Source organism: Coturnix japonica, chromosome 7 (genome assembly GCF_054131305.1).
Source record: "Coturnix japonica strain WE chromosome 7, WE-NBRP24, whole genome shotgun sequence".
NCBI lineage: Eukaryota > Metazoa > Chordata > Aves > Galliformes > Phasianidae > Coturnix > Coturnix japonica.
Genome location: NC_140669.1, coordinates 28,657,337 through 28,669,407, shown reverse-complemented (window position 1 = coordinate 28,669,407; position 12,071 = coordinate 28,657,337). Strand labels below are relative to the sequence as shown.

Here is a 12,071-nt window from a genome sequence, read left to right as displayed (position 1 = left end):
GAGCATGCCAAATCTCCCACCTGAACTGTTAGCTTAAGCTAGCTGTATGGAGGTCTGCCTTGTAGAAATACTCAGAGCTTGTCTGAACTTTTCATGCTTGTTTATGATCTATGAGATTTAAAAAAAATAAAATAAAAAAAAAGTTGAAGTATGTCTATTTCTACAGATTCATAAAGATTCTTACATGAGTATTTAATTGGGACAGACTTCTGAGATTTTCACTGCTTCCAAGTTTTGGCTGGATGGTCTGTCAGTATTGCAACTTTGAGCATGAATAGGAAATACAGGTCATTATACAGGGATTATCTGTGTCTGTGCATGGGAGAGGAGAGATATATGTGCTTGTAAGATAAAAAGAGGCTGAAAGAGTTGTGTAGGCAGAAGAGGGAGGCAGAAGATGCACTACTGCAGTGCTAAAAATAGTGTATCTTTTTAACATTAGATTCCACATACACACCTGTCACCTAGTGCTGCCTGCATTATGGTAGTGCCTTGTTACATCTTTCAGAATTCCCAGAGCTGCTTCACTGAGCAGGTTGCAGTGGTGCAAAGGAGTGGTCCATACAAGTGTGATGGGCATTTGAACACAGCTTTCTCTCCCTTGAGTCTAGGAGCTGCTTTCTGGTCAGCATGTGGAACATGTGGGCTACCTTCTTCAGTCTTCAATGTACAACAGTTTGGTCAGCCAGGACCAAACAGGAAACTGTCCTGCTGACCTTGGGTAATGGATAACTCTGCCTTGCAAATCCAAGGCAGTTCCAGCTGAATATCCTCTGCTATCTTTATCAGCTGAACTCATTAAAAAAAAAAAACAAAAAAAACCCACACTGTTCTGAAATATAAATTAAGTATCCAGATATTAATCTATAAATTAATAATTGAAAAAATACATAATCTTGGAAATTAGGTCTGAGAGAAAGTTAAAATTGACTACATCATTGCATTCGTTAACATGCTTTTTTAGTGGACTGAGAAGAATATAGAAAAACAGTCCCTTATAGACTTAGTGCGTTCAGTGGCAAAATTCTGCTGACTTCATTAGTGCCAGGTTTTTACCTAGAGCAGATGCGCACATTTTATGAATGCACCATAAAAATGTAGATGATAGGCTGACAAAAAATCAACCACCCAAAAACCTCAGCTTCTAAATATGCTGAACAACAGTAAATGAAATGTGTTTGATGAATCTGTATTCCAATATTTAAACGTATTTTCATCTTGTTTCATATTTATATATTCATTTTTCACTTTGATTTTGGTTTGCTTTCTTCATTTACTTAATTTCCTTTTTTTTTTTTTTTTTTTTTTCCTAGCCTTCGTATGCACAAGGTCCCAAGGGAGACCCAGTAAGTAAAGGGCTTTTTTTTTTTTTTCTTTTTCTAATTTTCCTCAAGAAAACTAACAAAACTAAAAGCCACTTCTTACAATGTTGTATAGCCCATTCTGACTGCTGAGATAGCCAGCTTTACATGATGTCTGCATTGTCTTTAAATCTGCCTTAAAGGTACATTGAAATAAACTCTTTAGCTTCAGTAACAGTAATTCAGATTGGAGGAAAAGAAAGATAGAACTGTATTACTTGCTATGGTGTTATTTCTTCCTAGTAAAAAAAAGATCTGGATTCCACTTGCAGTGCTAATTTCACATTCACGAATTGACTAGTGTAATATTCCTGATGTGCTTGATAAATTTAGGTTGCAGTAAGGCTCTACCTGCTAGTAGCTTTTTCATCATGTGAATTTTGCCTTCTGTCTGCCTCTTTCTTGAATGATTAGGTGTGCAAGTAGTTATGTTTCACAGAGGAAGCTTCCCCCCCAGTTGCATATACTTTGCTTTGAATTGAAATGTTCGTCACACAATACCCTTGCACATGGAGGGAAGCCTGGATGTCCATATCTGCTACGTTTGTGTCTTGGCAGGGCTCTCCTGGTTCTCCGGGCAGAACTGGTGCCCCTGGGCCTCCAGGACAACCAGGGAGCCCCGGAGCTCCCGGTCCCCCTGGTCTCTGCCAGTCATGTCCCAGCATCAGTGGAGGTGTAAGTAATTACTGTAATCAGCTTCTACTTGGTTGCTCATAAGTATTACCTAACCTTTGCCAAAGCTACGCTGATTTCCAGAGGTAAATAAAGAGTGAGTGGGGTAGCAGTAAATCTTGGGTGTCTTTCAGCCTTTTACAGTCATCAGCAAACCATCAGGCAGGTAAATCAGAACGGTGTTACAAGGAGTCCCCTACGGAAATACAGCCTTGTCCTGGAGAAACTTCATACACAATATGATTAATAGCAACATTTTATTGGATGCTTCATTACACCCGGAAGGCTTGTGGTGAACTGGCAATCGGAGACATCCTGTAACATGTGAATCACAGTATTGTCCCATTGTTTTTGTTTTAAAAAACACATATCAGGGGGATTTTCAAAACAGTGAAGAACCTATTCATTGTACCTTCACACATATGATGCTTTCAGAGGCATCTGATTGCAATTTGTGCCTTTGAAAAACTCAGTTGAATAACAGTCAGGGTTTGGGTTTTTTCTTTATTTGTGATTTTGTGAGATTTGAAATGTGAGATTTGACTCAAGTGCAGTTAAATTTCAGTTTTATCATATTTTATGAAACTTCTGGTGCTGTATCTGATGATGCTCTTAAATGACTAAGAAATAATCTGATCAGTGTGGTGGAGAAAGTATGTTCCCTCATGTTTAAATAAGAGTCATCTCTCACTTTCATTTTTCTCAGTGCATATTTAAAAAGAAAATATCCCCAGGCAACTAGACCAAAACTCAGGCCCTCTGTTTGCAGACAAGTGCCATTTTGGTTGCTATTTGTTGTTTTTCCTCTTTATTTCCAGCCGACCAAATCCCAAATTCTCTTTTCAACAGCAGACGCAGCTAAAGAGCTCCTCAGATCTTAGTGGAGTAATGGCCCCAAGCCTATGACCCCAATATAGCAGTGTTAGCTGAATAAAGAAGGCATTTTAGTATTGTTGATTCAGCTTTAGATATCTAAAAATCCATCTTCTTGGGAATTAGCCATTATTGTTAGGCACAAGTAGCCTTGTGAGCTATGCTCAGCAATGTATTTTAATTGAATTATACATTTTCTTCAACTTAGTTTTTTTCAGCATGTGGCAGTGTTCTTTGTTGTACTCTTAAGTGGTTTGTGCTGCATCATGGACATTTCAACCTGCAGATCCTTTGCAGCTGGATTTGTTGTTTATTCACAGTTAGCACTTAGAGAAGAGGTCTCATTGTCTCCCAAGCAATAGAACAAGGCCAGCTTTACAAGAAGCAAAGTGCAAAACTGTTACAAATTAATGATAAAACAGTTGTTTTATCTTAACTTAAAAAAGTTGTTCCTTTTGAGTATAGGCCATGGTTCTTAGCTTCCACATGTTCTTCCCATTCAGAGGTGAGCCAGAATCTAAAGAAAGATGTGGGGTGTTTTTGGTTTTGTTTTTTTTCATAGAAGGTTAGCTAACCACCCTTAGTGGACATCACAATAATTCAACCAGACAGCTAGCACTTTGGGCCTGGCAGATGCAAGAGAGACTGAGCTGGTTTCCCATTCCAGTGGTGTTGAAACCAAGTACAGTGACTTGAAACCAAGTACAGTGACATCCTTCTTACACCTGGACAGTGGAAATGCTCAGTCCAGGGTAGTTTGGATTAATGAACAGAACATCGCTTATATTCACTCTTTTCTGTTCAACCACTTACCTGCAGTAATGCCATATTATTCAACTAAGTTCCCCAACATATGAATAACAAAGTCAGTGTCAAATAAAAGGCTTACCTAGGCTTTTCTTTAAAAAAAAGTGATGGTGAGGGGAGTTGGAAGAGAGATAATAAAGAATGTAAAGAGGAGAACAATAACCGTTTTGGGGTTCAGATGATGCCCAGCTGTCAGGACAAGCAGTGGATGCTCACAGCACAGCGGGATGATGTTTCCATGACCAAAAAAGGTACTAGCTGGGCTAGTCTTATGAATGATACTAAATGATATATATAAATAAGTTAATTCTATTCATTTGCCATACAAATGTATGAAAATGCTTGATTTGTAGCAAACATCTTTCTCTCTTTTTTTTTTTTTTCTTTTCTGCTTTTCTTTATTTCTTTTGCAGAGTTTCTCTCCACAGTATGACTCCTATGATGTGAAGGCTGGATCAGTTGGCATGGGTTATCCTCCCCAGCCCATTGTAAGATGATGAAACCTTTTCTCTGTCCTTTAATTAAAAAAAAATAATAATAATTAAATTTAAAAAAAAAAACTTTTGCTTGTAGATTATGCCTTGGATGTCTGTGTATCCTGATTATAATTTAACAAATTGAGTTTTAATTGTTGCTTGCAAGTGCAATGTGTGCAGTTGACTTGGCATTATCATTTTAGAAACTAGCTATAGATTATCTATTGTGGTTTTTCTTTGCCTTTTTTCTCCCTTTTTTCCTTGTCTCACCTTATGCTTTCTAACCTCTCTGTGATTCATTTTCTTATGCTAGCCAAGCATTTATCTCTTTTTCCTTTGCATATCCTCATCATCGTTTTTCTTCTTGGTATTCTTCTCCTAATAGCTTTCTTCCACCTCCGCTTACCTTTTCTTCTGTGCCAAATCTTCCTTTATTAATTCAACAGTGTCTTGTCTTTATTCAGTAAGACTTTCCATACTTGCTCACATTTTCAAAACTCACGTTCACCTGATAATGACTAAATAAAGCTCTGCAATAATCTTCTTTTCATCCCAGAAGTCAAAGCTCTTCACATTTTCATTTTATGACTTTTTTTTACCCACAGCTATTCAGACTGTGTACTGTACCTCCCTGCTAGGCCTGACCCAAGCCTTTCCAAGTTTTTTTTTAGTGAGCTAAAGCTTGGATTGCTTTGTTTGCAACATAAAGTAGTTGGTACTAGTTGAAACTCACAACTTTTCTTCTAGGCGCTAGGATTTTTAGATACTCACCACCACTGACCTGGAGCGTTCTTGCAGCAGTGATATACTGACATCTGAAAGTGTCTTTCTTGATTCAGACAACCTGTTATGTGACAGATGTAGTGAACTGCTATTCTTTGAAGTGAGCTGCTGCTTCATTTATGTGTAATCATGATTTCTAACCTTGTGCTGCATAGCCATGTTTGGGTACCGCATGTTGCATTGTGTCCAGACAGTCTCAAGCAAACTTGTTGTTTTTCAGGGTTGCATCAGATCATCCCATGAAATAAATTTTGCTTAATTCTGGCAGCTGTTTATCCTGAACAGTAGTTCATTGTTTTCTTGTCTTTAATTTCACCTGTTTAATTCTAGCTCATTCATTTGCTAATGTGATCGTTCATGCATTGGTCTTATTAAGCCTTTCATTTTTGCATTTATTTGTTCATTACTTGTTTTCAGGTCCTTACAGTTTCTCCTACAAGTTATATCATCTACATTTTTAAACTTTTGGTCTTTATATGGGATGTGCTGAACCAGGCTGATAACAGAGTTACCTTTCAGTTAACAAACACAGTTTCTGCTCTCTAAGTAGGCATTTTTCCTCTAGAAGCTTGTGCTTCGATCTCAATTTAATTAAAGTCATAAATGAAACTAAATAACAATTTAATTGGTCCCACTAGAATATTTTCAACCAGAATTGTATATGTTTATATATATATCTGTCACCTGTCCTTTTATATTGCATCATGCAGTATATATATGTGTCACCATCACATGAGGGTGACAGTGAAGGACCCTGGAGTAGGCTGCCCAGAGAGGCTGTAGATTCTCCTTCTCTGGAGATAATGACAATTCACCTGTGTAACCTACTGTAGGAAACCTGCTTTAGCAGAGATTGGATTGTGTGATACCTAGTGGTCCCTTTCAACACCCACAGTTTTGTAATTTTACGATCATGCAATACATGACTGCAGATTAACTAGCGGAGCAGTACTAGGCAGATGTGACTAAAGTCACTGAAGCTAAGCGACAGCTATCGTTAACCTTACATAGATTCTTCCTGATATTTATAATAAATATCCAAACTAAAATAATCTAGAAGCATAATAAAATTAAAAACATCAGCTGTAGTATTGACTTCTTTCAATGGATTCTTACCGTGCCTGGCTTTTCCTCAGTCACACATCTCCATTCCTGTCTTTCCAATGTCTCTCTACTGCATGTGGACTGATGTTGTATTGTATGCATTCATTTCTCTGTACTTGTTTGTATAACATCCACATATCAGTTTAGATCCTGTTACTTAGTATGCATGTCCTAACTAAAATGCAGTCATTTATTCACAGTCTGGAGACACTGATAGCGAGCAAATGCTATTCCTAATAATGAGTTTATCTCTCCAGTGTGCACCCTGAAAAAGAATAATATCTGTTTGTTTGTAGGCAGATATCTGACCAATGGAATGCAACAGTTGAGTTGATGATTCCAGTCTGCGTTGAATCGAGCCTTAGTTTGTGCCACTGTTGCAAGTTTTGCAACAGTTAACAGAGAGGGAGTGCCCATTGTACTCTTGTATTGAAGGCAATCCAATCTACACTAACTGCTCTGCCACTTTGGTGCACTTTTGGATTTAGAAAGTAGCGGCTATTACAGTGATTTTCATCTTTAGACAAAATGCAATCAGTGAAAGAACACTGTCATCTATATCCAGTATAGTAATATACCCTATTACATATACTGCTGTAGTAGAATTATACCATTAATCTGGTATTATGAAAATAAATTTCCTGTAACATCTGTATTACATGACCTTTTCTGACACAATGTAACAATTTCCTGCAAAACACGCTGTACCATATATTGCTGTACGGCAGCACAGTGTCTCACACAACTCCTGTAATTCATTTTTTTTTGGCTGTACCGAATCCATGAGAAATTAAATTTAGCACAAGTGTTGTTTTTTTAAGAGCCATAAATAGCTGCAGTAAACTGCTGTGATAATTTTCCAGTGTTTAGTGTTTGCAGTATCAAATGCTTCTGCAGTTGTTATTGCTAAAGGTAGAAAAAGTAACGTTTTTCCCAAATTTGGAATTTCCTTGCTTTTTTATTCATTTTACTCTATTTTCTATCCATTAAATACTGATTTGTTCTTTATGTATACAGAAATCTCATCCTCTGAGTCCTTTGATTAGTACAGGCAATATGTATGCTTTATGGCTTTGCGCTGTTATGTTCGGGAAAGAGATCACTGCAAAAAGTACATGCTTTGCTGACAAGCTGCAAGAAAGTGGCCTTAATTCGTTAAATCCTGGGGTCATAAACAGAGATCCCTTACTGCACCAAGTGCATGTCACTGTGGATTTTTCTTGGTACTAATAATTATTCGTATGTAAAAATTTAGCTTTCTATCTATATTACACTGATATAATGACTGTTTTTCAATCTGCAATACAGAGTGGCTTTCCGGGACCCCCTGGCCCCAGTGGCCCACCCGGTCCACCTGGTCACGCAGGTCCCCCTGTAAGTAATATTGATCTTTTCATAAATGTCTGACTTTTTTTATCTTGTCCTTTTCTCTGTCAGAAATACTAGATACTATTTTGACTGTTAAATCAAGATACTAAGCTGAAGAATTTTATGGATAGATGTCACTTCTTATTTTGGGGGCTCTCCCATCTCAGTAGAAGAGTCAGTAGCTGAAGGCTTCATACTGTGCTGAAGTCCATCTATGCCCTGGCTTCACTGCAATTTTGTGGGGTGTCGTTTAAGGCTAAATGTTGCCCTTAAATATATCACAGCCTATGAGCCTTTGCAAATTTCCATGTTTGTTCACACAGAAATGTCATAGGAGATAAATGGAAATGGAAATCCTAGTATGCACTCAGTGAACACACAAAGGGGTTGAGGTTTTAGAGATGTAGTTTTAATTCTGTTTTCATAGAAGCATAGTCTGATTGGTTATGAGATCATTATGAAATACAGTTGCACTATAGCACACTGCATAGAATTGTTCATGTCTTAACTGCTTTTTGCTGTGTTATAGGGCTCTAATGGATACCAAGGTCCCCCTGGAGAACCAGGACAACCCGGCCCTTCTGTATGTATACATTACTTATCAGGTTATTTGTCAAAGGCATTATCTTAAAGCATGCATCTCTTTGTCATTGCTGAAGTGGGTTGTGATCTGACAGTTCTTCCTATCTGTTTACTATTGCCTGTGTCAAATGTACAAACATTTTATGGCAACTAGTGCATTTTTAATTTGAAATTATAATATTACTTTATATTTAATATTCATTATTTTTCTCCAGGGTCCTCCAGGCCCTGCTGGAATGATAGGCCCAGCTGGTCCACCAGGAAAAGATGTAAGTTTGCTATTACTTATAATATTTGAAGGTTGAAAAATGGGAAAATCAAGAGTTCTTTAAATAGAAAAATAGAAGAGCTAACTGATAGAACTATATTTAAGAATTTTTAACTAACTGATTTTTAACTTGCCAGTTTCTTGGTTGGTTATCTTGACTGTGAGAAACCGTATTTGTCTTACTTTAGGTATTCATTCCAAAAAAAGTTTCAGTTTTAGCAGGCAATTTGATTGAGGAGAAAACAAACCGATACTCATAAAACCCTCTAACCAGGAAATTTGCATTTTTGATCTGGTTCAAAATAATTACATTAGCACTTAAAAAATGAGAGGATGATAAAGGTGTTACCTGCTCCCTGCAAATCTTGCTGTGAGAGTTAAGGTTTTTAAAACCATCTTTTGACTCTCAGCTGGGAGTCCTGGATAGGTATAGCAGAAAGAGGGACGGTCAAGTAGTTAGTATTCAAGTGTTTTGCCATGAAACTTACATTGATCTGTGGTGATTCCACTTGTTTTTAATGGATGGACTTAAATTTATTACTTGTTAATCAGTATCTTCTTAAAAATTGAGTTAATAAATCCTGCCAATGTTTTTTCAAAAGACATTCACCGTGGTGTAATTTTCCCTGCTGTCTCTGTCTGATCTACCAGGACCAGTTCTTTGTCAGTAACCGAAGCAATAGCAAAGAAGTCAAAAATTTACTTTCTTTCTATAGGGAGAACCAGGAAGACCAGGAAGGAATGGAGACCGTGGAATCCCTGGATTACCGGTATGAAAAAATCCACAGCAAGCAGTTATCTAATGACAGGATTTGTTTTCCCAGTTTATGTTACCAAAATGAGCATGACACGTAATGAGCAGAGGTTTGTGCCACCCTTTGTACAGTCAGCATGTAACTTACTCATCTTTCTGTGTTTGTGTGTTTAGGGTCACAAGGGACACCCTGGAATGCCTGGTATGCCTGGAATGAAAGGTGCACGAGTAAGTACAGAGTGTACTGAATATAATGAAGTCTATTGGTCTACATGAGCCATGGAGTCTGTTGCTCAGTCTGAGCTGCAGAATCGTAGAATCAACAAAAATAACCTTAAGTTATCAACTGCCATTGAAGAGGTTGGATTAAATGCTAATTTCTGGATAATGTAATCCGACTTTCCACAATACAGACTATTAATTTTTATCTCAGTTACCACAGTTTGTATAAATTTACCTCAATTGTATTACCCCATACAAAATAATGGGTTAAAACTTGAATTCCATAAAAACATCTGCTCTTACCTAATGCAAATAGAAGTGTGGAGATATCCAAGCTTTCCTTCAGAAAATTTTCTGGTAGCTGATAGCACTCATTTTTTTAAATAAACTCCTTTATAAAGAATCTTCTGTTATCTTGTGCTGATGCAACAGTGCCAGTGAAGTAATAAAATACCACAGGTGGAAGTTGTTTCCTCCATCTGCACAGCACTTAGATCAAGATCCAAGTCTACCTGAAAGTGTTTCAGTATTATAAATGTATGTATATGACATAATAAGTCTAAGCGATTGTGCAGCTCTTAAAAAGAGTATTATTAAATAGAATTAAAATCTTTTGCAAAAAACAACAGTGTCTGACCAACAGTTGCAATATACGCTACACTATGAAAGTGGCTAGAAACCAATATATGTCAGCCAACTAGTTAAACTATTGTGGTAACTGTTTTTTAATTATAAATTGTAGAAAGTGTAAGACAACATACAGTCTAAAAATAATTGTTATAAAAGCAATTGTAGTGCCAGAATAATTAAACATTATTTCATATATATGTACGAACTATACTGATGAAGATGAAAGCTTGATTTAGGTTAATAGCTATTATATAAACAGCTGTCTGTTTTCTGATTCCACCCACATCACACTTCTTCAATTTTATGATGTTATAGCTTTAAATATGAAGGAAAATGGTGTTAACCAAAGGCAAAGCAGGCTCTTCTTTTTGTCACTTCTACCTTTTATACTTCAGAAATAAAGCGGCACATTTTAGAAAGAATTGTTTCCTCTGACTGCTTTAAGAACTCAGCTTGCACCTGTTAAGCTAATGAAATACTAAATATTTGCTTTTAGCATTGCATTTATTCTATGTATTTTACAATATGCAGTCAGTCAAATGTATTTGAACCTCTCTTTTAATATCAGTATCTGGGCTGCGTGATGGTAGGAAGACAAGCTGAAATGATACTGAGAGCGAACTCTCAACAGTGTTAACTGGAGCCCTCAATTTATTCCATACACACAGAGATACTCTCTCACTCTAGTTTTCCCATGTAGCATTTTCTTTATAAATAAACAAAAAATCACTATTTGCTACTGCAGTTCTAAAAGAATATGTAAAATATCTTCCTATTTTTCAAAGGCAGTTTCAATTCTTTTCTGATTTGAAATAATCTTAAGAAACGATGCACTTGAAGCTTGGTATTTGTCCAAAGGGAATCAAATTTTCTACCCCACAAGAGAAATACTATTCACAGATCTGATTTTCCTTTCCCACAGGGTTTTGATGGAAAAGATGGTGCTAGAGGTGAAAGTGGTGCTCCTGGTCCAAAGGTAAAATAACGAGTATAATCTTTATAATAGGTACAATACTGTTCCCCATTATTGAAACTCATTGCATCTCTCCATGAAAAGAATGAGATCCATTCTGAAAAGAGTTGGACTTTCTGAACAGTATAATGCCCTGACTTTCTAACTGTGAAAGAGGCAAGATTAAAAAATGGGAGGATGTGCTCAGATCCTTTATTGACTTTATCTGCTGATCATTATATTGACTTTATTGTGTAATAATAAAATACCAGGTTTTCCCAATTTTTATTTTTTTTCTGTTCAGATATTTTGTTCTGGCACTTTTTTAGGCATCTCACCCCTCACAGACATCTGTTCATACTGTGGACGCTCAGCACTGTGTGAACAGGGGCAAAGAATTGGGTTGTCTTGATTCCATGTCTTTTCCTCTTCAATAAATCAGTCAATGTTCTCACCACGGTTAATTCTGTAATTGCTTGGTGTTTTCTTTACACCACAGGGTGAAACTGGTCAACCTGGAGCAAACGGATCACCAGGCCAACCAGTAAGTATTTGTATCGTGCAGCATGCAAATGAAAGTGCCAATGGTATTTTTTCCTTAATATATAAACTCATTTTTCTTTTCATTACCCAACTACACACATTGCCAATACTGAGCTTTGCAAATAAAAGGTGCACCCTATGTATTCAGGAAGCCATGTGGTGAACTAGTTTTTTCATGTTTTCTAGGGACCGAGAGGTCCGACTGGTGAAAGAGGAAGACCTGGAAATCCTGGTGGCCCTGTAAGTAGTTAATTGCAGCAGTTGTTCTTATTGATAAGCAGCATATTTTATTTTGAGTATATTGGGAATTCCCTGGTCATGGATTTACCTTAAAACAGCTGTATTGCGAGGGACTAGAAAACTACGCAGCATCTGTAAAATCACATATGGAAACATATTAATCTTCAGCTGAAGGTGACAGTATGCATGACACAATATTAATATACAACTTGTGGGTGGTTTTATTACTTCCTTTTAAAATGAATAGGTTAATTTTGTGGGGAAACTTAGTGTTTCAACAAAAGCTTAGGTTCAGCCACTATGAACAGGGAGGCAGGGAGGAAAGAATGATCCTTGGATTTTGGTATACTGAGTGGGTTAGTACAAATACAAAAAGATACTTTGTGAGTGATGGGAGTAGAACGTGGTTCTACTCCCAAGCAAATGTTCTTACCTC

General features: G+C 37.0%; 1 protein-coding gene across 2 annotated transcripts in view; it reads left to right on the top strand.

Annotated features, from left to right (window-relative positions):
• Positions 1-12,071, top strand: part of COL3A1 (collagen type III alpha 1 chain) — a 50,356-nt gene that overhangs the window by 16,267 nt on the left and 22,018 nt on the right. Inside the window, exons 3-13 of one of the 2 annotated variants that reach the window (XM_015867839.2) lie at positions 1,314-1,346; positions 1,920-2,036; positions 4,127-4,201; positions 7,385-7,450; positions 7,974-8,027; positions 8,242-8,295; positions 9,011-9,064; positions 9,223-9,276; positions 10,823-10,876; positions 11,352-11,396; positions 11,582-11,635. In XM_015867839.2, the coding sequence (XP_015723325.2) occupies positions 1,314-1,346; positions 1,920-2,036; positions 4,127-4,201; positions 7,385-7,450; positions 7,974-8,027; positions 8,242-8,295; positions 9,011-9,064; positions 9,223-9,276; positions 10,823-10,876; positions 11,352-11,396; positions 11,582-11,635 (660 nt within the window). The remainder of the gene's footprint in view (positions 1-1,313; positions 1,347-1,919; positions 2,037-4,126; positions 4,202-7,384; positions 7,451-7,973; positions 8,028-8,241; positions 8,296-9,010; positions 9,065-9,222; positions 9,277-10,822; positions 10,877-11,351; positions 11,397-11,581; positions 11,636-12,071) is intronic. The other variant, XM_085552784.1, reaches the window with a different exon arrangement.